The sequence below is a fragment of the Rattus norvegicus genome, chromosome 7, assembly GCF_036323735.1.
Source record: "Rattus norvegicus strain BN/NHsdMcwi chromosome 7, GRCr8, whole genome shotgun sequence".
In the NCBI taxonomy this organism is placed as follows: domain Eukaryota; kingdom Metazoa; phylum Chordata; class Mammalia; order Rodentia; family Muridae; genus Rattus; species Rattus norvegicus.
Genome location: NC_086025.1, coordinates 21263253 through 21289830, shown reverse-complemented (window position 1 = coordinate 21289830; position 26578 = coordinate 21263253). Strand labels below are relative to the sequence as shown.

Sequence of the window (26578 nt, the reverse complement as noted above, 5' to 3'; positions counted from 1 at the left end):
CACACACACTTGCTCACACTTATTTACACACTCACACACTCCAATGCAAGGAAACACAGGAAAATAAGCCCACTTATCTCAGGTCCCACTCATAGGCCTCAGTTCCAATGCAGTGAAAGCCAATGTCCCCTGGGTGTTTAGACCAGTATGGGCACAGCCCCTGGCACCTGTCCCTTATGTGTTACTCATTTGACTAAGGAAAAACAACCAAGGAAACAAGGCCCCAGTTAAGTTCATCGCAATTTATTTAATTTAAAATAAAAACAGAAACAAAAATGACAAAAAAATCATTTTCCAATGAAAAATTAACACTTTGGGTAATTAGCCAGCTTTTCTCTTCCTCTCCTGTAGGCTGTTCTCAGACCAATCAATTTGACTGGAGCCCATAAGGCATGCTGCACCAATAAAATTACACCAATATATTATTATAATACCTTTGAAATGCCTTTCAGACCAATAAATAAAAAAGACAAATTCAAATTAAAAAGTCAACTTTTTATTACCAAAAAAAATATAGAAATTAAATAAAAGTCACAACATGGATTTAAAAAAAAAAATGTGCAGTCAAGTTTCTCTCGCTCTCCTGCCCCTTTTTCTTTTTTTCTTTTCTTTTTTTTTCCTTTTTCCTCTTTTTTTTCCCTCTTCTTCTTCCTAGGAATGATACCATGCCAGTAAACCCCTACAGAACATTTCCAGTTTGGCAACAAGCAGTCAGTCCACCATTCACATTTGTACTCAAGACAGCAGGCCTGGGCATGAGGCGCCTGAATTTCATCCTGCAGCGTGCTCATCTGATAAAGAGCGCCCTGTAACAGAGACTAAAATTCAGAGGGAACTGAGAACTGTCATGTTGCCTAGGGTCTTGAAGCACTTTCTTAAAAACTGATTGTGCCTTGAAATTTACCTGTAAAACGAAGTACGGTTCCACCCCCTTTGGCAGACGTGTAAACGAAGACAATGAAAGGGCCCCAGAAGCAAACGAAGGCCCAGGAGAGCTCACGGAGACTCTCCCACTCTGCCCATGGGGTCATCCGTGTCTCTCACTGGTGACTCCATGGAAATTGAGTCAAGCATCCCTTCTTTGGCTGAGGATTAGCTGACAGGGGCAACAGGGCTTCATTGGGAAACTGCTTCTGTAGGGCTTTATTCTCCATTCTAACTCTTTCCCTGCAGGGACAGTCAGCATCTCAGCTAGACGCAGGGGTCAGAACTGAGCAGGGCCCTTAAGAAACCACTCGGCCACGTCTCCAGCCTCTACATGTGGGAAGCAGCTCTCACAGCCACTGCAAGCACCTGAGACCTCCAGATCAAGGCAGACCTGGACTCGACTCAGTGTCAGCCCTGGAACGGAGGACAACCAGAGCCTCTCTTCTGGCTGTGAAACATTTGGTTCTCCTTTCCCAATCCCTTGTCTTTGAGAGTTCCACCAAAAGAGAACACACGGGTGACCCCGGTGATCGAGAAGGAGAGAAAGCGGAAGGGGGTGGTTTTCCTAACGAAGTCATCTGAACAGTGGGGAAATACTAAACAGCACTATCAGCTGGCCAAGGGGGAAAATCCGATTAGCCAGTAATGGCTGGTATACCTGAGACCAGCTGCCTGCTCAGGGGCCAGCAGTGTAGCAGCAGGGGCTGTTCACAAAAGGAGGCAGGGAGGCGGAGGATTCGGAGGCTGCAGTCTACAGCCAACGCTACCAAGGCCAATTCTCCACCTGTAGATTTTTCTCCCTTTCAGCCCCTGCCAGAGTTCAGGTAGGAGGTGAAACCAAAGGAAAGGAATCGAAGGGCATCCCACCACATCCTGCTCAGCTCAGCCCAAAGGAAAGCGCAGGCCCAAACCCAGAGATGCGGAACAGCTTCCTCCCTTGGAGAGAGCAACATCTCCCTGACAACTGTCCTCAGTGCTGTGACATATTTCGGTTTTCCCAAGGTGCATCCTCCCCCACCCCTTTTCTGAGAGGCTCTCAGAAGGCAGCCACCTTAGAAGGAGGATTCCAATTTGACTGAGCCAGTGGATTCCGCGGTCAGCCCAGAAAGACCATTTCAACCACCCCGCCCCACCCCCAGCGTCCCCAGGGTCCCCTCCATGGGGATGATGTCACCTGTAACCTTAGTATTCGGAGATTAGATAACTAGCTGGAACATTTTTAAGCATCCTGCCGCCCCCACACACCTCCTTTCTGCCTCCTCCAGAGCCATCTGGATGGTTCCCGAGGAAGCGTCCCCAAGCCTCCCCACAACACTCTGCTCTTTCAACTCTTATTCCATGGATGGATGGATGGACGGAACTTGTTTTCTCTCCCAAAATGAGGACGATCAAAACCACGAGACAGAACTAGCCTGAGGAGACTAGACCTTCTGTCAAACCAGACTTTTCCTCAGCCACGTACTTCACCTACACACCAGCTCCCCAGAGGCAACTCGTCAATGGTTAAGGCTCCACACTTGTGGGTGAATGGGGCCTACAGCTGAGTCAGGGATGTCTTGGAGACTGAATAGAACCACGTCCAACTAAATCATTTGTGTAGGTGAGAAGCCAAGAGGCAGGGTTCCAGTTAATACTGAGACATCTAAGAAAGCGACGTCACCCCTTGCCGGCCTGCCTCGCGGTCCATTCAACTGTGCAAAGACCCCAGCAGCTCTTTTGCCCTGTCATGCACCAAGCCCTGGCCTCTCACACTGCCAAGTATCTTCCTGCTCACCTTCAGAAGGTCCCACCAAAGAAGAAGGCAAGAAAGAGGAGGAGAAGAGGCAGCTCCCGGGAAAACAGAAAGTTAACCGCCACCAGACTATTCCCCTATCAGAGTTCAATGCATTTGCTTTCTACTCAAAGTCCAGGAGCAAATTAACATGTCATGCTGTGCCAGGAAAGAGTTAGCCTTTTTTCTTTTAAACAGGGTGCTTTCACCTAAGTCCCAGGTCCTAGCAATGGCAGGTCATGCTGTTGCCCCCATTCCTGATCCCCTGGCAGTTACTGGTACTCGATCACTGCTCCCTGGTGTGCCTGGTCCACTAAATTCAGACCGCAGTGCGGACATTACCAGTTGATCCCCAATTCACACTCAGGTCGCTGGCATCTTGCTAGCCCCTACATAGCCAGACCAGGCTCGCTAACCTATTCACCCAAGGCAGATGGTCTCAGTCTTTCTTGCCCTCCTCCAGAAACACCTAGATGACTTCTAGGAAACCCGCCCCCCTTACCCATAATGCCCCTTCCCGTTTCAGGCTGGCCAACAACCACCTTCCCTGTGAGATGCCATATGGGAATGCCAGTTAGGACCCATGTTCTGACTGGCGGCTGGCAGAACTGGTAAAGAACAGTTTCCGTCCCCTTTAGGTGCTGACTCAAGGCTGCGAAAGCTGGCCGGGGGCCAGACGTTACTAGTCTTTTCCCAGTCGGTTGCCATGACCAGCAAAGAGGTAACCAGCCTGCAGGCTGAGTTCTGTTCCCCTCGTCCCTTGGGCTCTCCCACCCACCCAGCCCAGCCTCGGAGGGCTAGTTGAGCTTGCTGCAGATCTCCAGAGCCTTCTTATACACCTGAGTCACGTCGTCCATATCAGCAAGAAGGGAGAAGCTACTGTCTGCCAGCCGGTTCCGGTACCGCTTCAGGTACTGGGGCCGGGGCCGGTTGTGGGGAGTCTCAAAGTCCTGAAGCTGGAGGAAGTTTTCCGCAGAGACGCAGCTGCGGATGCGCTGGCGGGCCGGCCGATTCTCCTGGAGATCTAACAAGTCGAAAGAGTCGCTGGACAGGACGCTGTCGTCACTGATGATACTGGACGGGCGACTGTAGCTCCGAGAGATGCCATCGGAGGGGACACCGGGAGGCGACAAGGATTCCAGTGTGGGTATTTCGGGGCCGGTGAGGGCAGGGTCTGTGGCACCATCCGAGTACCTGCTGCTGTGTTTCAAGATGCCCTTCCTCCGGCAGGACAGGCTGTGGGACGTTCCCCTGGCTGGGTCTGGGGGAGGGGAGGAGAGGCCACTGCTGATGATCACATTGTTACTGTCCAGCAGCTCTGAGGACTCGCTGCGCTCTGGGGACGAGTAGTAACCAGATTCTCTCTGCTGGGTCTTTTTCAAGATGCCTTTCTTGGGCATGGTGGCAGACTGTTTGAGGCTGAGCTTCCCTGAGCTTCCCTGCGCCTCGGGGGAGCCGGGGAGGGGGATGGCAGTCCGGCACAAGTCTTGCTCCATTTTGAAAGGGGATGGTAAGGCGGGGCCCACGATGCCTTCGATGAAGCCAGTGCTGTGGGAGCGATGTTCACTGTTGCTCCGCTTCTTCAGGATGCCCTTGGGCCTCTTGGAACTCAGCTTGGATGGGCTTTCAGGCAATGAGTCCTGGCCAGACTGGGGAAAGTCGTTCTCTTTCTTGGACTTCTTCAGTGACCGTTGCCGCTCCAACACAACCTCCGAGGCCCCGGGCTTGGCCTTCATCTTGGCGTCAGCCTCAGCCTGCAGCCCGGTGGAGCGGTGATGCCAATCAATGATCCGAGCCAAGAGCGGAGACTCGGAGTCGGGAAGGGCATCGCAGTCACAGACGCTGCTCTTGTAGCCCCAGTTCACCCACCAGTGGTTGGCGATGTCCTCGATGGTGGCCCGGCGGTCAGGATTCACCATCAGCATCCACCGGATGAGTCCCCGAGCATCTAAGGGGTGAAAGACAAAGAGAATCAGGCTCTGTGTGGGAGCTTTCGGTGGGGTGACTTTCCACAAATGCCTAGAGCTGTGCTCACTCCAGGCAAAAAGAAAGAAAGGCAAAGGATCCATTTGTAGTGTCCCAGCTTCGTGCTCAAGCAGAAAGTCTTTAGACTGTACAGCAAACGCCTAACCAAGGCTCAGAGCCACGAGACACAGAGGTTTCCTTCTTTTCATGGTACACACAAGTACACACGTGTGTTTGCTGGTGCATATGGACATCTGTGTGTATGTGGACACCACAGAAAAACTTCAGGAATCCTTCCTTAAGCCTCCCTCAACCCTTTTCTTTTAAGACAGGGTCTTGCACTGTCTGTCAGCTGGATCCTGTACCGCTTCAGTTATTAGGATGCGTGCGGTGCATTCTTAGGACCAAACTCATGTTTTCACGACTACAAGGCAAGCATCTATCCTCTGTGCTACCTCTCCAGTCACAATCTGGTTTTCCACAAATAAAAAGATGTCCTGGAACTACTGACCTCCCTGTCATCCCAGATGTGCATCAAGTACAGAGGCCAGGTAGTAGAGGAAGAATTCAGGCTAAATCTCACTATTGTTTTGGTCAATAGCATTCTTACCAAAACAAAAAGCAGGTGTTCATCGGTAGCCTTGTAGGTATGCATAAACACATGGTGTCAGTCCCTTGGAAAAGGTGCCAGAGGCAGAGTACTAGAGACAGAGGAGCTCACCTGTGTCAGTATGGCTCTTACCCGACACACCTGGGCAGGGAAAACTGCCACAGCCATGGCTGGCCCCACTCTCAAGGCCTTAGCCACGCCCAGCAAGAGCCACGCCCAGTGAGTTCACCTCCTGTTGTTGTCTGATGTAATCATTATTGGTATCCACCAAACTGAGAGCTGATCTTTATCTGCCCTCCAGGTGGCCACAACCACCTCTCTCCCTCTCCCTCTCCCTCTCCCTCTCCCTCTCCCTCTCCCTCTCCCTCTCCCTCTCCCTCTCCTCCCTCTCCCTCTCCCTCTCCCTCTCCCTCTCCCTCTCCCTCTCCCTCTCTCTCTCTCTCTCTCTCTCTCTCTCTCTCTCTCTCTCTCTCGTGTTTGTGTGTGTGTGTGTGAGAGAGAGAGACAGAGAGAGAGACAGAGAGAGAGACAGAGAGACAGAAAGAGAGACAGAGACAGAGAGAAAGAGAGAGAGACAGAGATGGGGGGGGGAAGATCTGGGAAAAGCTCCAAGAATGCTGAGGAAGCCACCACAGGAGCCAGCTTCACAGCTGAGAAAGTGACTTTCAGTACCAAGCTGTTCCCTGTACCTTACCTATCCTGGGAGGATGCCTTCTCCCCTCAGCCACTTAGGAAGGCTGATAAGAGCTGGTGGAGGCTAGCAATGGGGACAGAATGATCACTCCTGCGAAGGGACATGACAGTTGGTCACTTGGTAAGGATTTCCTGGACTCATACAATGTGCCAGGAATTTTACTGCACCGGTTAGTGAGTAAAAGGTCACCACCAGTCTACTGTCTGTCTATCATCTATCTATTATTTATCATCTATCTATCTACCTATCTATCTATCATCTATTTTTTTATCTATCATCTATCATCTGTCTACCACCTACCTATCCACCCCTGTTAGTCTACATTGTCAAGTTTACCTAAACTTGTTCGTAAGCCCCAAGTCAATCCCACAGCTCTTTTGCAAGCATCCTGTGTGCACGGAGCACTGAAGAGGGCACGTCTGGCTCTCTGGCTGGGCTGTCAGACTGGAAATAAGCAGCCCTTTCTCCATCTGTCTACTTGTGTTCCTCCTGCTAGACACCTGCCATTTAAACTGGCCCCACACATCAGTCAGAAGTTCTCTATACTGCCCTCGAGTGTAAGAAGACCATGGTGGACCTTCAGGAGAAAATGTGTGGCAGATAAACTTCATTCCGACATGAGCCATCGGCTACTGCGTTTGAGGTTTGAGGGACGTTGAAGAAAAAAAGCCTTTCCAGAGCTGTAGTTCATAGCGGAGAGCTGGCTGGCCACATTTTATGCAGCATATAAAAGCAAGAGAGGCTTTTGTCTGTCCTGGAGATCATCTCACCAGCTTTCCAAGAGCTGAAGAGAGAAGTGAGGAGGAGTAGGTGATGCCTTGTAAATCTAATGTGAGCTGGGGCAGACAAACCAAGCCTTCTCCCATCGACCCCCAACCTCATCGGACACGCACCTGAGGGTTGTGTGGGCTCCCGGTACTCTCCACTGCTGATCTGTCGGATGAGGTTTTTGTGATCAAAGCCATCGAAGGGCATTGTTCCATAAATGAGAGTGTAAAGCAAGACGCCCAGGGCCCAGCTGTCCACCTGGAGCAGAGAGACAGGACATTTAGGAGAGAGTATACAGACCGCAGATGCTTTCCAAACCACTGACATTGTCGTGTGTAATCATCTACCCATAGCGCTCCCAGGTATCTGAACCTGGAAGGCAGATCCCCCAACAGCCTCACAATGGACAACGCAAGTCTACCCTATTTCAGAGCACTCTGACGTGCTTACTGCCCCAGGGCCTCAGAATGATCCCATGAGACAGGTAGAGTTTGAATTACTTCCAGCTCAATTTGAAAAGTGAGAATACACCTGAGAGAGGTTGGGAGGGGAGAACATCACTAAATCTCTTCCCCCAGAAAAGCCCTTTCCAGGAAATGCAGGTAGAGCTGAGGTGCAGGGTGCCTCCTGGCTAACACAAGAACCAGGTCCTTCCTTCACCTCCTCAGAAGGCTCAGGGGTTTCAAAGTCAAATCCTACCAGTGCTGGGCAGATAAGAAATACAGAGACAAAAGCTGAAAGATCTTGGGGTGTGGACAAGGAAAGTTGGGGACAGAGACAAACGGCAGAGTGCATTCGCCTATCTCAGGCAGGCAGTTTCTTCATCCTTGTAGCACCAGCGCTTCTACAGAGAAGTCAGTGATATGACTTGCCTGTGGAGTCTCCCAGCTATTAGACGTTTGTTCAGTGTTTTTTGTTTGTTTGTTTGTTTGTTTGTTTGTTGTTTTGTTTTTTTATGGAGATGGACGAGGCCAAATGAAGTGTGTTTGCTGAGTAGACCTGAACGCCAGAGTGCGACCCTAGACACTAACCACCGAAGACCAGAGGGGCATTCGACGATAACTTATAGGGCGGATTCTAACATTTTTCCAGGTCAATCCCTAAGCTCATCTCTTATATCTTAGCTTTCGAAGGTCTTCTCTTTACTGTAGTTGTTAGTGACTCCAGGCCCCCTTCCCTTTGTCCCAGCCCTGCCACCAAAACACTCTCAGTTGGATAAATATTTGGAAGGAAACACTTCTACCCACCAAGCAGCTTCTATTCAAAGGGGAAGGGGTAGATGAACTCCTAGAAGGAGAAGTTCTTCTTTTAAGAGAGCAGTTCCTAACTCATAGTTTTACAGTTAGTTTTGGGTGTTTGTTTGTTTGCTTGTTTGTTTTGTCAATTTGACACAAGGTCACCCAGAAAGAGGGAACTTCAGGTGAGAAAAAGTCTCCTTCAGATTGGCCTGTAGATGACTCTATGGGCATTTTCCTGGTTAAAGTGACATGGGAGGGTTTGACGCTGGCAACAGTGCCAAGCCTTGGAAAGTGGCCTGGGTTCTATATGGACTCAGGCTAAGTGAGCCCAAGTCTTCCATAACAGTGATCCTCCACAGTCTCTGCCTCAGCTCCTGCCGCCTGGTTCCTGCCTTGAGGTCCTGCCCTGATTCCCCTCTCTGTAGACGGTGAGCTGTAAGATAAAGTAAACCCTCTCCTGCTCCAGGCTGCTTTCGGCCAATGGTGTTCATTATAAATATAATATATTTACATATATTACCATATAAAATGAACTAGGACAGATGTATAGCACTGGCTGTGGAAACTCTCTATGGCCTATAATGGAACACATTTGTCATAAAAGAGAGGATGTCGTAAAAATTTATTCTCTTAAATATAAACACCATCACAAATATGGGCAAAGGAGATATACACTGATAAGAGTTTTGCTTATTCTGCTTATTTTGATAAAATAGGGGGAAATTAAGTGCCTAAAGCCAGGGAAATTATTAAAAAATATAATAGTATATGCATAAAAACAAGATGATGTGTGATCATTACAAATCCTATGTTAACAACAAAATAATTGACTGACAGAAGACCTCTGTGTGTGTGTGTGTGTGTGTGTGTACGAGTGTGTGTATGTGCATGCATGTGTGCATGTTTGTGTATATGTGTGTGTGCATATTGTGTGCATATGTGTGCATGTGTGTGCATGTGTGTAGATATTTGTGTATATGCATGTGTGTGCATGTATGTATGTATGTATGTATGTATGTGTGTCCATGTGTGTATATGTGCACTCATGTGTGCATGTATGTGTGTATGTGTGTGTATGTGTGACATATACAGGGCACATAGCTTGCCCTTTACTGAGTTGATCTCAGTTATTGTCAGATGATCTCAATCATTTCTAAAGTCTTACCTTTGAAAATTCTAAACCAAAAAAGGAAGAAAGAAAGGAAGGAAGGAAGGAAGGAAGGAAGGAAGAAAGAAAGAAAGAAAGAAAGAAAGAAAGAAAGAAAGAAAGAAAGAAAGTGGGGTTGGGGATTTAGCTCAGTGGTAGAGCACTTGCCTAGCAAGCGCAAGGCCCTGGGTTCGGCCCCCAGCTCCGAAAAAAGAAAAGAAAAAAGAAAGAAAGAAAGAAAGAAAGAAAGAAAGAAAGAAAGGAGGGAGGGAGGGGAATAGAGAGGAATGGGAGGAAGGAAGGAAGGAAGGAGGGAGGGAGGGAGGGAGGAAAGAAGGAAGGGAGGGAAGAAGGGAGAGAGGGAGGGGGAGGAGGGAGAGAGAGGGGGGAGGGAGAGAATCCTAAGCTGCCCTGTCATAGAAACAGACATCTTTATCTCCTGTTCTCCAAGGCTTACTAAGGCTTCGCACATCTTCTCCCTGGTCTCTATATTAATGTTCCTATAAATCAAATGCAGGCAAGTTTTCTTTGGCCTTTGGGGGTTTTAAGAACTTCCCAAGATCTAGTTCTTGCCCCCCTCCTCCTCCTTGTCCCTGTAGCTCTCTGATCCCCTACATCAGCAGTCTGCTCACCTCTGGCCCCCGGTAAGGCCTGCCATTGACAATCTCGGGTGATGCATAGAGTGGGCTCCCACAAAATGTTTGCAAGAACTTGTCCTTCTGGTACAGGTTGGAAAGCCCAAAGTCAGCGATCTGTAAAGAAAAGAGACCCACGGAGATCTGTTAGAGAGAAGTCGCTAGTGTCTGCAAACAGATTTGAACTGCCCGGGGTGAATGAGAACACTTGGGCCGCCACTGTCTGTCTAGTCCAATTTCTGCATCAAACGAATGTCTCCCACGGCCGTCAAAAGCATCCAATACCAGTATAGCTAAAGTATAAAACATCAAAGTCCTTAATGACCCACTTCCTCCCCAAACTAAACCACCAACTGGGGACCAAGTGTTCAAAAACAGGAGCCTTTGGGGGACATTCCTCATGTAAACCAAAACATCCCAATAACAACAGCTTCCACGAAAACCACCACTTGATGCTTCCTACAAGCACTAAAGTGCAGAGGAGACCTTATTTACGGATTGTGTTCCAAGGCTGCAAAGAGATGCTTGAAACTTCCAAGAGCACTGTCTTCTCTATCTGCTATGGTTTTTCTTTTTTTTTTCTAAACATGTCTAGGGTAATTTACAAATCAAAACAGTAAGAGATTAGCAATAATAAATAACAACAAAATGAAACAATTATAACAACTTACTTCATTGCGATAAAATTGGCAGGCAGTATCCTTGTCCCTGCCCTTTGTGTCAGAAGTAAGTAAAATAAGGTCACCTGAACTCAGGTACTATGGTAGACAGTTTGATAAATGGGCACTAGTAATGGTTGGGTGGGTAGCATATACAACTCAGATATGCTGGTCCAATATATGATTCCCTTCCCATCACACGTATCATAATAAGAAGAAAACCATCAATTGCAATAAGGTAGAACAGGCAAACCACAGCACCTGGCACGCACATCGTGTAATGTTTGATCTAACCTCACTTCCATATTGCGCTCACTGCCTTAAGTTTTGTAAAGGGCTTTATGTCACACCCTTTAGAGCAATGCTGCTGTACCTGCCCATATATAGCATATGCACACACATAGAAACGTAGACACATCTGTGCATACATGCATCTACGTCTGCCTTCTCTACCAGACTCTGAGTCCCCTGTGTCCGGTTCCACATTTTTGTGCCACCCTCTCCTTAGCAGCTGCCCCTGGCCAAGAAATAACTTGTCACTGAAACAGGCATTTGAGTTTGAAAAGTATATGGAATGAATAGTTATATAAAATGATAATCCAAATCGCCGTGTATCAGAAACTCCCAATTATCCAGTACTATTGAATTCTGTAATCCAATGTTATCAAAAAGAAAACTGCATTCATAAAAAATATAAATATATTTTATGCCCAATGTCATAAGAACACCTAATTAAACTTAGATTTAAATCTTTTTACTGCTCAAAACGGTCAACTTTATGTTATGTCAATTTTACCACAGTGTTTGAAGAACTCCGCTTAACAAACAAGGGAACAGATTCTGGAGTTGAAGGGATGTGAGCAGTGGGCAGCCGTGCGCATGCGTGCCTCTCACACTTTGAGCACTGCCCTGGGAGGGTCTGTGGAGAGCATCAGTCTCAGCCAGCCTTGTAAGGTGAAGCCCCTGTGTGCTACACTATCCCCAGCCCGATGTCCACTCCAGTGTTAACCATCCACATGCCTGGGGACCCTCTGGGGCTGAATGCCACAGAAGCTGTTTTGAATGAAGCCCCTCGAATAAGCCTATTTTTGTTTAAAAAAAAAGGCATCCTTGGATGAATGGAATGTCATTCAAAGCAGCTGGGCACAGCCACCCTCAGAAAAGGCATTCCTGGGGCTCAGATTGCACTTAGGCTCTGAATCCCACTTGCTTATCAAGGCCCCCAGACTGCCTTGCAGGAAGTTGGTGGGAAGCTTTTCAAAGCTCGCCCTGTCAATCAAAAGAGTGGACCAGCTTCAGCTCTCCCTCTGGCTAAGGCTGCACCTCTGCTCAGTCACAGCACCAGAGAATGCACTCAACAGTGCCAGTACCTTCTGGGGTGTTGGGAGCTTTCAAAAGCATGTGTGCAAGCACACCCATTGCGCGTGCACACAGTGGACAGCCCCAGGAGCTTCCAGCCCGGGGTTGGGTGTCTCTGCCTGCTATGCCAGCAGTCTAGAGAAGTGTGTTTATGTCTCAGCCCATTCCCATCCTCCCAGACTGATGCTTATCAGCCTCCCTGTAAAACTGTCATTGCTGCGGACACAAGATTAATAGAAATCCAGATTAGGCCGTGTTCTTGGCACTTGGACGGAAAAGCAATATTAATCAACACACACTCGGCGTTCTCAGACTCTGAGTCGCTCAGCTCTAGGATTTTCAGTGCCACATGGAGCTTCTGTCAAGTGTTTCTAGGTTAGGAGACACTACGGGGTCTGAATCCACTACTGCTAAGTGGGGAGATACAATAGGGTAGGAATCCACTCAGAAGCCTCAGTTCTCTCATCTGTAAAATGGGGATGAACATCTCTGCTCCTGTGGGGTCATGACAATTAAATGTCATAAAACACATACGACAGTAGTGGCACGTTTGTCTCTAAACCCGGAGAAGCGACTCAGAAAACGCGTCTTATGATGCCAGGGATGGTCAGTAGAGAACAGAAGGTCAAGGAGCCAGTTCTGCAAGTGAATTAGTATGAATCACAAAATAAAGAAGTTATTCTCTTCTTTGGCATGAGTCAGGGAGGTGGTAGGCCACATGGGTCTAATTAAAGCATTTCCACATTTACCAGAGAGAACCAACTGGCCTTGGGCTCACAAACCAACATCAAACAACAGCAAAAAAGCAAGGTGGCCCTTTGGTTTGTATTATTTCACTCTCGAGCTTTTCTATGGTTCATGGCACTAGCTTTCCACCAAGTGCCATCACTTAAGGCTTCCTTCCTAAATAAATACTACTCTACAAAGAGACCCAAACTAAATACAAGCACCAGCAACCTAAGAAAAGGCAAAAGGCATAAGAGTGCACGGGGAAAAAAAAAACGAAATATGTAAGGGCTAAATTTAAACACAACTATGTAAAAATCATTGTGCCTTAGAACCGATCTCTGTGTGGAAGAGACCTGAACGGCAGGAAAGGAAGCTGGTGAAGGCTCAGGGCCCTAAGATGATTTGCTGACGATCACAAAGAAAAACAAGATACGTGGGGTCTCCACAGACAAGATACATGGGGTCTCCCCAGACTAGATACATGGGGTCCCCCCAGAAAAGATACATGCAGTCTCCCCAGCTGCCCAACTCTGTAAAATAACACTTCCACCCATCAGTCAACTCCATTTCTTACAGAACCCTAATGGAGGCAGCCAGTCAGTCTAGGCTTACTCCTATCTGGTCCTCCAGCCTGTATCATCAGCATCACCTCATAGCAATCTTAGAAGACATCTTCCAGCTCCTCCCCAGGACCTTAAGAGTAGCTCTTCCTGACAGGCTGTTAAGCTTTGGAGAAAGAGGCCCACTGGGTTCTGGGGCTGACGGTTGTTTGTTTCTTTGGTTGGTTTTTTGATTGTTAATTTGTTGTTGATGATGACTGTTGTCCTGCCCCATACTGCATCAGACCCACCCTCTGATCTCACACTATAGATCCTGCAGCTCAGCCTCCACTCCAAAAGGCATCAGAGAACATAAATCTTATGAGTTCAATTTGGACCATCTGTGTAACTGTATAACGCCTTCCGAAGTGTGTGTGCCCTGCTGAGTGAAAAATCAGAGTTAAAAGGATAGATTTGGGGGGTGGGGGATCACTCAGATGTCAGCAGGATTAACCCCACTTCAACTCAGGCGAACCCTGGAGGCATGTGTGATATAAGCCAGGCACAAAAAAGACACTCACCGTCTGATTATATTATATACGGTCCCTAGTGTAGACAGATCATAGGAAGGAGAACGGTAGTGATGGCCAGGGCCTGGGGACAGGAGAGGCCAGAACGGAATGGGCAGGGAGAGCTGGGTGTGGAGTAGGGCTGCAACTGGGGGCTGGGCCTCTACAATGCTGAGACTGTTCCCTGCCTCTGTGCTAGACACCCAAGTACAGCAGGCTTTAGATTACACACACTATGCATATTTTGGCATCCTCCAAAAAGCACTAACCCCAAGGTCACTACGGATAAGAAGCTCCCGTGATGGCAAAGGGGGTACCAGTTTGTTGACTTTAACTGCTTCCAAAGGAGGCTTATGGCAAGGACAATTAGGAGCGTCTGCCACTCCCTGGCAGTGTCTAAGAGCCCTGCACTCAAAGATCAGAGGCTTGGGAGTGGTAAGAATCGGGGCCAGACTTTGACTTTGTCATTACTAGGTAATAATTGGTGGGTGCCACCAAGCCGCTCAACTCGTCTATCTGCACGGTGGTCTCAGAACTCTCCTCTACAAAGTCGTTAAAAGGACGGGAGACTACGAATTACAGGCATCTCCATTAACACCCGGAGGCCATCTCAGACGGGAAAGCCAACCTCTGAGCCAAGGGAAGTGATCTTGACCTAGGTACGAAAGGGGCGTGTCCAGTGTGAGGGGCAGCAATCACAGGGAGGAGGAGAAACCAAGGCAGGTAGAACTTCTGTATGCTAGTTCTAATCCCGCCTCGATCTCTTTCCAGTTCTGAGGCATGCCAGTCAGTCTAGCCTTACTCCTGTCTGGTCCTTGAGCCGACATCATCGGCATCTCAGAAGATCTCAGAGAGCAGAGCCTCAGGCCTGCTGAGCGGTTTCCCTTGTACTACAGCCCTCTTGAGCCTGAGACTATTGCCTGTAAAATGTGGCTGATGGTGACACCATAGTCCACTAGGAAGGGCTGTTGAGAAACCAGATTAACAGGCTCATGGGCAGTGTGAACCCCTGGTCTAGCATGTAGCGTGCCTTCAATAACAGAACTGTGACACTCCTACAACCATGAGTCTCAGTTGCTAGGAAACGGATCCACAACAGTACTGACGGGTGCTCCGAGAACCAAACTCAGTGGGCAAGAACTGTATTGATCACAGCAGCACAGCTACGAGCCAGTCGGAAGGAAGGCAGCAAATAGAACAATAAGCCGTAGGGACGCAACTGGCTTTCATCTTCAGAAGAATTACTTCTCGAGACCAGTAATCACCAATCACCGGGAAGCTCTTAATAGAGGCTGTGGCAAGGGCTACCTTGCAAAGGACGCCAACACACAGCCAGCGCTGCTTAGCTGCACACGCGTCTCCACAGTGACTCGCTCAGCTGGTCACCGCCTACTAGAAGCACTTGGAGATTCTCTCCCAGGGACAGCTGTCTGCAAGTCAACAGCACTCAAGATAAGAGACTGTGAAAGGCTCGTTGGATAACTGTCCCTCAGACAGAAGGCAAATCTTAGGGTTGGCAGTGAAGAATGGCCTAGAGTGGAGTGGGAAGACGTTATAGACAGCCTCATTCCCGAAGAAGTACTTGGTCCCACCCTGGTAAGGGCATTCCAAAGACTAAAGGAGACGATACATGGAAGGTCTGGCCCAGGCTCTGGCTTCCAGCAGGAGTTCAGCAAATGTACTTCCACTCTTCTGTTTCCCTTCCTCTGCAAGCTCATCCTGGGATCTCTCCCCATCAGACCCTTCCCTGGCCTTCAGAACTCTGCCTGTCACCACTTCCCCCTCAAAGGCTTTCTGCTCCAGCTGCCTAGACAGACCCACCCCTTCCTGTTTAGCACGTCCAGATGGCACGGGGGCAGCTGGCCCGCTGAGGGATAAGGAAAACTTTCTGGAGGAAGACCCCCTAAAGGACAGACAGACAAGGGGGAGTGGGCAGGACATTTGGACAGAGGGAGCCGTGTGTTCCAAGGTCAGGAAGGCAGAGAAAGCTCTGTAGATTTGAGGAGTCCAAATGCAATGCAAAGGAACCTTCCTGGACCAAGCTCACCATCCCCACCATCCAGGCTCTATCCCCACCCTAACCAACGTCCTTCACTGAACAAGTGGATTACACAGTCCTTTGTTTATTGGTCTCAGCCCCAAATTCACTGGGGGGAAGGGGGTACACCTTATCTTCTTTGCCTTCTTAACATTTGGTGGCTTGTTATCACTACTAGTAAAATGACCACCAGACTGGGAGCTCCGAGACAAGAGGGACCTGGCCATCAGACTCAGCATTAAATTCCCCAACGCCCAGCACAGGACTACAGACGTAGCATCTGACACTTGGTTAAGTAATTTATGATCAAAGAAATACTAGATATTCAGCTCCTGAAAAGGATGGAAGAATGACTTCGGGCAGCACAGGTAATCTGTGATATAAATAGCCCCACATGTACACATGTGCACGCCGGATGGGTAAATGAACTAGTTAACGGAAGACTACAAAGTTCTCACACTCCAAAGCCCAGAGGTCCGTGATCCCGAGCTTCGCCTGGCTAAGCTGCCAAGATTTCTATCTCATCTTGTCACTGCCATTCATAGCGTCTCTCTTATCCACAGCAGCCATTGTCACAGGGGCAGCGGAACATCTCCCCTCTGTTCCTCTCCCCTGAGCGCTGGGAGCTCAGCAGATTCCCAGCCCTCCGAGAGGAGGTCAGCTGACCCGGGGGCCGCCTGGCCCTCTTCCGGGGAGGCTCTTTTACAGGAGCCTTCTCTGGGAATGGTCAGCATTCCATTCTCCCAGAGGGTGGGAGGTGAAGCTGGCCCGTTTTCATTAATTGCAAATTAATGCTAGGCTGGGTGCTATTTTAGTCCGCCCCGCTTCCACAGAGGACAGAATGCGATCCGAGGCAGCACATCGCACTCATTCCTTCTGCCGTTGGACTGCAGGAATATTTTTAGAAGCCGCACCCTCATGCCGTGGCCAGATAAATAATTCCCGAAACCAGATGTGCACTTTGCAAATCAGCATAAGGCACAGAAGGGAAGAGGAACCGGTCACGCAGCTCACACCAAAACTGCAGCAACATCTACCGCGTTTAAGCCAGAAGCATCTTTAGAGACCCCCACACACACACAGGAGAGGTGGACCCACAACCTGACAACCACTCCTCCTGCTTTTAGGACAGAAGATTGTGCCACTCGCATCCCATTGGTTGGTAGTACCTCAGTACCCACCGTCCCCCTTGGCCAGGCAGTGAAGGCCTTTCATTCACGCAGAGGCCAGCTTGTGGCCATGTGTGTGACTGCTTCTGTCAGCAACCGTCCCTTCTAAATATGCTTCCTCAGAGTGCTGAGTCAGGAAGAGTGGAGCCCATACAGCCGGAAGGCAAATCAACCCCAGCTGAAACACGCTTTTAAAAACCCTTGGATGTGGGTGCAAGAGGATGCAGTCTGCCCTGCCCGGAAGTCAAACACGGGAGTTTTAACCCTGGTTTGGCACTCCTTTGCCCACAAATCAAACAGATCTAAGTGTGCCAGGCACCATGGGGTGCTCTGGGAAAGGAGAGACGGAACAAACTACTGATCTCAGGCCCTTAGACATTATAGGTTGGAAAACGACTCTCTCTCTCTCTCTCTCTCTCTCTCTCTCTCTCTCTCTCTCTCTCGTGTGTGTGTGTGTGTGTGTGTGTGTGTGTGTGTGTGTGTGTTTGTACATGCACATGCATGCCTGTCCCCACCCTGGGAAGTGTCACCAGCAGGAGCAGAGATGCCTAAGAAAAAAGACAAAGAAAAATAAATACATGACCAGCGTTGACTTTTGTAAAGTACTATGCGCCCTACTTGGCTGCAAACACAGAGGATCCCAGGTGGAAAACCTGGTCCCCAGGAGCTGCTGCGGGAAAGTCGCTGCTCTGTTGCATTTCCGAAAGAGCTGTCCTTCCAGGCTACTGCCCCATTGTCCCCTATACAATTCCTCTCTGAATTCTGGCCATTCTTCTGCTCCTTTAGGGAATTCTATGACTCCACAGGAAGCTATGCACCTTATCAGTTCTGGGACTACACCATGGGACCAAGAGGTCATACTGTACCACAGAACCCGATCCCCAGGCAAGAGGCTCACATTCCAGACTTGCAAAGACTACATTTAGTTCTGAGGGCTCCCGGCGACAGGTGGCAGGAAGAATCCGGACAGAGCCTCAGGGAGATCAGTAGATGGTATAAAACCCTTAGAAGGCAAGGGTGCAAATTTACAGCAGGCCCGACCACCACCCCCAGAACCATTTTCCCATGGCTATACATGCACTCCTCCTTCCACTTAGGCAAGATCTTGGGATGAACACAGCTAAGCGCCATCTCCTCTGACTGCATTTTTAGCTATTTTCCCATCTGTTGCCAATGCCTAGAACTGGGGGATTGCCCACACAAACTCTTAGAAAAAGATTAACTGGAGAAAATAAACAAACAGTAGACAGCACTTCTTCCTACTTAACAGGCAAAGCTAAGTTCAATGGGTAAGAAATTTATCCTAAACCCTGACATCGGCAGGAAACAGAGCTGCAGCACAAACCTGGGCTATCCAGCTCCTGAGTCTCTAGTCCTAGACGGGACCCATTTGTAGACAGGTGATTCCAACGGTTTAATTCTGAACACAGAGAATATCTTGTAAAGGCTCTAGAGCACGTCTGTGGCTGTTGCTATTACCTATTGTGCAACGGAAGGAACTGGTGTGTGTGTGTGTGTGTGTGTGTGTGTGTGTGTGTGTGTGTGTGTGTTCAATGTCGAGGAGCTGGGAAGCCCTACAGCCAGCCCATAAGTTGGCTTGACTTTTTGGGTTTTTTTTTCTCTCTCTCTGTCAATACTAGGGCTGAACCAAGAGCTTCCTACATGCTTAGCAAGTATTCTGAACTCTGAAACACAATCCCAATCCATAATTTTTGAACTTGATAGTCAGTGCTCCTTCTAGAATCATCCAGCCACTTGTTAGAAAAGGATTTGAGATTTCACTTCCTGTTCCTAAGGAGAACTGTTTCAACCCATCATTTTCACCAGACTCTACAGACTGGACAGACATATGTAACTGAGGTCAACTCTTCTGTGAGTAGCAGGCCATGGGGATGTGTCTCTCACAGGATACTCATGACTAATGGTTGACAGTCACGTTCTATAAACCCTAAAACAGCTCTATCCTTCCAAGCAAGGATGTGGTCCGTCACACATCCACTGACTGACAGCAACGGGCGCAACAAAAAAGGAAGACGTGAGAATGTTGCTAGGCCTCGTCTAGGGAGCAGGGTCCCATTGGAGGGTTTCGGAAGTGTTGGGAGTCCTGAGGCTTTCATAACGAAACCCGCACAGTAAGCTCCGTTTATTTTGAAATGGTGTTTGCTTATTTTGCGGCCGTGGTCTAAGGGACATTCAGAGTGCACCCAAGAAGGCCCTTGAACCCTGGAGAGCTTCCTCCAGCTCCAGCAGCCTCCAGAAATAAATGCAAACTCCACCCCTCGCCCTTTAAGATTGATTTTTATTTCTAATGATGTGTGTGTGGTATGCGGACCTGTGCACATGTGCGTGCAGGCGTCCTCAGAGGCCAGAAGAGGGTGTAGGGTCCCCTGGAGCTAGAGTTATGGGTGTTCGTGAGCAGCCCAACATGGACACTATGAACTAAACTCGGGTTCTCTAGAAGAGCGGCAAACGGTCTTAATCGCTGGGCCATCTCTCCAGGTCCCAATTCAACCTTTCTGAACGACCATTCTTTTTATCCAGCTCTCAATTCCAGAGCTGGTTCAAGTGTGAGACGGTGAGGAGGGAGAAACAGAGATGTGGGGTGGGAAGTCACGGCGGCACAGTGGCTAGGGAAAGGCTTCTAAGTTGGGTGTGAATTGTTTGTAGGGAAAGGCTTCTATGTTGGGTATGAATTATTTGTAGGGAAAGGCTTCTAAGTTGGGTGTGAATTGTTTGCCCATAGTCACAGCACTTAAGGAAATAGAGCGATCGAGGAGGACCACCTGTTCAAGGTCATCCTCAGCTACATCACAAGTTTGAAACCAGCCTGGCCTATATGAGACGCCACCTCAAAGACAGAAAAGTGGGGAGGCTTCTAGGTTTAAAATATTCTGGGGCCCTTCTGGCACATTCTGCAGAGTGGTGTGAACTTACCTTTATATGCCAGCCACTGTTATTACGGATGTGCTATCTAATTTGTCTATGCCTCAGTTTCCCTACGGGTGCATGAGTTATAAGATGAAGAGTGCCCATCTCCTATGCCGTCTGAAAGAGTCATGTATGAAAGTATCAAGCACACGGGGACTGAAATACACATGAAATACAAGTGTTACTTTTATGGTAAGAATTCCAGATTGTGAACTTTCTGAGGGCAGGGACTGAGTGTCAGTCATTGTCCCAGCAGGGAGAAGAGAGACTGGTAGGCTATAGGGGACTCCTTAATGCCTGCTGAAAGTAAACTGTTTGGATGAGCCTTTTGCTGGCAGTCTTTCCCAGAGCCTGTCTACCAGCAGAGGGAGAGGCTGCTTCAGATCCGGGCTACAGGGGAGCCACGCCCACCAGCCACGCCCACCAGCCACGCCCACCCACCATACCCAGGCCCCCATCTGAGTTTTACCTTAATATTACAGTTGTCATCAAGCAGTATGTTCTCCAGCTTCAAGTCCCGATGGACCACGCCATTCTGCAAAGACAAAACGGAGGAGTTGAACAGGAGCGTGTGAAATGACAGACAAGAGAGCTCTGGGGAGGGGGGAGGGGAGGCCGGGCACAGGGAACAAGTCTGACAGATGAAAGAAATGCACCAGCCAGCCCCGGTGGTCTTCACCTCTATCCTTCAGTCCTGCTCTCACTGCCAGGACGCTCCCCAGACAGCAACCAGCGACAGGACAGCATTAGTCACTTGCTGTGCGGTTAAAGGAAAAATGACTGGAATTCATTCCCCCCACCCCCAGAGCCTGTAAACCAGCAGGGGGATTCTTTGTGGGAATGTAATTCCACTGTGTCTGAGACAGGGTCTCTCAGATACAGCAGACATCTCAGCTGGTGACTCGGAGCATAGGGCTCCAGGGACAGCCTGCCTGACTGCCTGCCTGCCTGTCTGTCTGTCTGTCTGCATCCCTCGTGCTGGAAAGAGGCCTGACCCAGTCTCCTAAGCTTTGTCTTAAATACTTCCTAAGCAGCCAGCTGGAAAGACTTGAAAGCCCCTCTCCACTCTGCAGGACTCAGGGCTGATGAAAAGGGTTTGCAGGCCAAGGAGACCAGAGCCACTGGGAACTGTTATACTGTGTGACCTTTTCATTCAGGCAAACGCTGGCCAATTGGGAGGCTGGACTTGAGAGCAGCCCCGCCAGCTGACGGGAAAGGACACCAAGGACACCGATGGGCTGGGGAGAAGGTTCTGTCCAGCTGTAACACCAAGCCTGCTCATGTTTCTTAGGGGTGGGTGGGCAGAGTCAACTGAAAGACGTGCTTGGGGGCTGTGTCGGCTGTACATGGGGGAGTGGGTTCCCAGCATCACGCTGCATACATGGCTTCTGTGGAGAAAGCTACTGTGTTGAGCAAACGGGCGAGCATGCCTGTAGCTGGCTCTTTGAGTTTGTTTTCTTTTCCCTGTGACGGCTTCTAACATCTACGCAGCCACCAAGTGGAGAGAGGTGCCGCGTATTCGTAATCGTACTACTGTTTTTGCTAATCCGAGCTCTCAGGAGGTGTCCGGAGACTCAGAAGTGCCCCCCAAAACACATATCCCAGAGGAGGGATATGTTGAAGAGGAAGGATTCTGTTTGGCTTTAAATGAAATACTGCAAGAAGCTGGTTTCACATGGTCGCATTCCTGGCTGACATAAGAAGATGGAGTGAGTCTAGGAACATCCCATTCATACAAATTCACACACTCCAGATAACGGAAGGAGACTGTGGTGCTTTCCAGCATTACTTGAGGAGGAGTCACAGAAGGCTTCGTGGTCTGATTGGGACTGTCTTTTGGGCCCACAGAGAGGTCAACCAAAGGTTGTGGGTGTGCACATCCATCACCCTAACACGGATCTACAGAGACAGCCAGGTCCTGACGGCTCACTGGCAAGCCAGCCCAGTGGAACTAACTGGTAAGCGCCAAGTTCATGAGAGACCCTGTCTCTAAAACGATGGTGGGAAGTGATAGGTACACCTGACAATGACCTCAGGCCTCTACATACACATGCACAAACACACACACACACACACATGCACACGCACACACACACACACAGGCAAACACATGCATGCAATCACACATGCACACACATGCACACACAAGCACACACACATGTAGGCACACACACACAGGCAAACAAATACATGCAATCACACACACACACACACACACACACATGCACATGCACACACACACGCAGGCAAACACATGCATGCAATCACACACACACACACACACACACACACACACAAAAGCATGGGATTTGGATAGGGGAATTTTTCTCACCCTAGTCTGTAACGTCTCCACACACTAACCGAGGCCGTACCTTGTGACAGTAATGCACGGCAGACACGATCTGCCGGAAGAAGTGCCTGGTCTCCCTCTCGCTGAGGCGTCTCCGCTCACTGATGTAGTCATACAGCTCTCCTTTGCTGGCATATTCCATGATGATCACAATCTTATCTTTGTTCTCAAACACTGTGGGGGCGGGGAGAGAAATAAACAAACACTCCGTCATCCAGCCGGACCAATGACGACCGCAGAGATGGAGCAAGGAAGACCGCGCCGGAGACGCCACTGAGCCGGATGGAGCTCAGGGAACAGGTTGCACAGCTATGCATTCAGCATCAGGGGTGCTTGGGACAATGGTAGCTTCTCTCTGTCCCCGCACCCGCCTTGAACAGTTGAGCGAAACATACCAGGACCTCACTCCCATTAATAAAATCACCTCTCCCAGTCCCCTCTCACCCCTGCGTCCTAGTTCTCTGTAGAGAGAAGAGAATTAACAAACACAAGTATAGGGCTGTGGAGACAGCTCAGGAGGTGAAGCGTTAGCTGCCCGGATATGAGGACCTGAGTTCTGAAAACCAAGCAAAAGCCAAACACAGCAGCATGACATGTCTGTGATCTCAGTGCTCCCATGGGTGATCCCAATGCTCCCATACATGATCCCAGTGCTCCCATGCATGATCCTAGTGCTCCCATGTATGGTCCCAGTGCTCCCATGCGTGATCCCAGTGCTCCCATGCATGATCCTAGTGCTCCCATGTATGGTCTCAGTGCTCCCATGTGTCATCTCAATGCTCCCATTCGTGATCCCAGCGCTCCTATGCAGGGACTGAGAGGTGGAGACAAGGAGAGTCCCAGAAGCTCCATGAGCCAGACTGGCTTACACAGCACCAAATAAAGGAGTGTTAGGGACAAGGCGGGTCTGGAGGGCTGACAACAGAGGTTGTTCATTGACCTCCACGTCCATGATGGCTCACATGCACACACATGCACTTCCTAGATGCACACACACACACACACACACACACACACACACACACTGCTGCTGCTGCTGCTGCTATTGCTCCTCCCCCTGCCCCTGCCCCTGCCCCTGCCCTTGCCCCTCCCCTGCCCCTGCCCCTGCCCCTGCCCCTGCCCCTGCCCCTGCCCCTGCCCCTGCTCCTGCTATTCATCAACCATTTGATGCAGACAGGGTACCATATCACTGACAGAGCTTCTCTGGCCCCCATCCTTTTTATCTCTTTGCTCATTTGTACTCGACAGTTTCAAACACACCTTAATGTATTTCATCACATCCTACACAAGCTGATGGCCCTTCTTAGACCTGCTTCACTCATTTCAAACTTACAACTCACCCCCAGGGAATATGTGAGATTTTACCAGTCAAAAAGGAGCCTGACGCGGATGGCCCTGGAGGTCGTGAGACCTGCAGAGCCTGCAGCCAGTTACTACTTCCAGGATCAAGTGAGGGTGCACTCAAGGAGGAGGTTTCCTAAACAGCTAACCAGAACCAACTTAGCTCTGGTTCTGGGAGTGCCCCAGAGCCAACCCTGGAATGGAATCAGGACCCCTGCAGCCCTCTGGAGCTCGGTGTCTCTGCCTGCAGCCCAGTCCCTTCTCACTCAGTTTCCATGATGTTTGTCAAGGCCCTCTCGCCAACTCTGCTCTCCAGCTGTTACGATCAAACTCGGGGTCACAAACTGACAGCCAAGGCCAACACAGGGGCAGAAGAGAAAAGACAAGGAAGAGAGAAGGTTCTAGGTGCTCAATCCCACTTCAGCCACTCACTCCACTGCCACAGAGCCTTAATTCAGGCTGTCATGTAAGGTGCCTTTAACTGTCTGGAAATACATCCTTCCTAGAAGCTACAGAGAGAACCCCGGCCCTCCTTCTGCCCATGTCTACTGTATCAGTTCCACTGTTCCCGCCTACTTCCGTGTCCAACGGTACAGAAAGAGCTGTCAGTCATACATGTTACTCACGTTTACACACGTGCTGCTGTCTCCACCTCCCTGCTCTCCCCTCCCCCCCGCCTCACCCCTACCTACCCCTGACAGGTGTCCATCAACAGAGCCTCCACTCACACATATCTGCACGTCACATGCCTTCAGCCTCCTACTTCCTGGCCCATCCATGCCTCGTCATAACTTATTTCCTGGTTACATACCCATTTTTCCTCTGCCTGGAGGCAGAGTTTGGGCTGGGAGAGTTAAAACCTAGCCTTCTGTCCTCGCTGTGTGACTCTAGGAAGTTGCTTACCTTCCCTGTGCTTCTGTTACATCAAATACAAAAACGGGAATGATGTTAGAATATCGCATTTCAACGTGTTTCATAGGACTGTTGGGGGGACGGATTGATTACAGGATGGCAGATGCTTAGAACGAAGCCTGAATGCGCAGCCTTCAATAAAAATGAAGATATTATTTATCTTAATATTATTGGACCCCCAGGGTCTGGCACCAAGACAAACATTCGATAAGCAACTGAGTTGAACTGGAACCTGACTGCGGCCTGGGCTCCCTGTCCTCCCACACCTTGTCACTGGCAGCCAGAAGGACACCCTCCCCCCAGTTCCTTTTTGGCTCCTTCCAGTCCAGTGACTCTCTCTGATAAAATGAAGGGGAAGGCGATAGGAAGGGAGAGGGAGGGAGAGGGGACAGCCAGATAAAACTGGCTGCTCGGGAGTCTGCTGGCCTCTCTGTACCCAGCCACTTGGGCTCCTACCAGGATTTCTTTCTGGGTTGGACTTTTCATTAATTTAAACTCTGGGAAGTAGGAAGGCCTTGGGACGTACGGCTCAGGCTGCAAATGTCAGGGAGTGATATATATGCCCTCAGGAAGCCATTGGCTGTTTTTTTGTTTTGTTTTGTTTTGTTTTGGTAGGGAGAAGGAAGAAAAAGTGCACGCACGCGCACACACACACACACACACACACACACACACACACACACACACGTGCACACAAATAAACAAGCACCTCACATCCCAGACTCTGGAGCATCCTTAAAGGAGATCAAAACTCATCTGAATATCAGGGGCACACCTCCCCACAGACAGGACCATCAGAGGCTGGCTCCTCCCTTTTCAACTGTACGTTTCCGCTGGCCTCAGTGTGACCGGTGCTTCACTAAGCAACTTCTGCTGGCACAGCCTGACACTCTGGGTCCATCCACCTGCGTCACCCCTCACTGGCTTCCCTGTCACCTCACTACCAAATGCCTGAGAGGCAGAACAGCTGCAAACAATCCTGCTTCCTGGAGCAGGCGGATCCTGCAAGGTACTCTGGGAAAAAAAAAAAAGACTTGGTGACTAAACGGATGAACTATTTGGAAAATGCTCACACCTGGACTTGGCTGCCTTTGGTCAGCAGGCTTTTCTCTCAGGCTCTGCAGGTGAACCGGGGGAATTCCATGTCCCTACTCATTCGCAGAGGAAGGAGTGCAGGAAACAGGGGATTCAGATACTGCGATGGTATCTGAATAAGACTACCCCCTTGCTGTCATGGGCCGTCAGCGGGGCTGCAGAACTCTCCCTGTGGCCAGGCCTGGCTAGGGGACACCATCTGCACCCTCTATAGGAGGCAGGCCAGGTTCACAGCCAGCGCTTGAATCTCACAGTAGATGAGCTAGCTAACTGCCAATGAGAATTCTGCATTTGGAGACCGTAAGGACCTGTCAGGGAGGCTGTTGGAGACTCCAGTTGTTAATTAACAACAGTGGCGAGTACAGTGGGCCTACTATGTGGCAGCCCTGTGCTCAGAGGCATTCTATGTGAATGGTATCATGTGGGTGTGGCCCTTTAAGCCGTTTTATTCTGTACGAATAAACAGCTGATACCCCAAGGTTTAGAACAGTCTCCATGATCAGAAAGCCCAGGCAGGGCTGCTCTAGGCTACACGATCAGCCTTCAGGATCAAAACTCAGTCTCTGTTACCATCCATACGCACCAATCCCTCTGGCCTGACTCTCATCACATGATGAGGCTGACAGAGTTTGGGGGTCAGGATCGGTGAGCTGACCTTAACACTGTGTCTCAGTGCTTGAATAATTTTACCCCATCTCTTAGGGCAAGATGGCCCTAAGACTTTCCTTGCCAATGTGTTTCTTTGTACCACATCACAGCTACCCCAGACGCTCAGGGTCTTTGAACAGGAAGGAACCACAGATCACCTTACTTTGTCCAGCATAGCCCGGTATTCATGGTGGCTAAGGTTAAGGTCTTGGTAGTCAGTACTGAGGAATGACTGGCTTCTGCGTTCTAGGCCTGAGGCTTCTTACCCACGAATAAGGTCACTAACGGAGAAGCGGTAGGCATCTCTGTGACCATTCTTCTCACAAAATGGGCTGTTCCCCTTGAGCGCTTTTTACAACTGGTTATTTATAAGCCCAGAAATCTTGTCTGTGTTTATGTTATTAGTCACTGAGCAAAAGCTTATTTTCCATCACTTGGGAAGGGTTTCCTTTCTGAAAAATGAAAGCCTGTGTCTCTTGGCCAGACA

The 26578-nt window shown here is 49.5% G+C and overlaps 1 protein-coding gene across 3 annotated transcripts in view; it reads right to left on the bottom strand.

Moving 5' to 3' along the window:
* Positions 1–222: 222 nt before the first annotated feature.
* Positions 223–26578, bottom strand: part of Nuak1 (NUAK family kinase 1) — a 71880-nt gene continuing 45524 nt past the window's right edge. Inside the window, exons 2-6 of one of the 3 annotated variants that reach the window (XM_039078679.2) lie at positions 22118–22269; positions 20215–20280; positions 9753–9872; positions 6861–6993; positions 223–4646 (exon numbers count right to left, since the gene is read on the bottom strand). In XM_039078679.2, coding sequence (XP_038934607.1) covers positions 3496–4646; positions 6861–6993; positions 9753–9872; positions 20215–20280; positions 22118–22237 — 1590 coding nt within the window. In that variant the 5' untranslated portion in view covers positions 22238–22269 and the 3' untranslated portion in view covers positions 223–3495. Of the gene's footprint in view, positions 4647–5967; positions 6284–6860; positions 6994–9752; positions 9873–20214; positions 20281–22117; positions 22270–26578 lie in introns of those variants that run through there. The other 2 variants (NM_001106774.1, XM_039078680.2) reach the window with 2 other exon arrangements.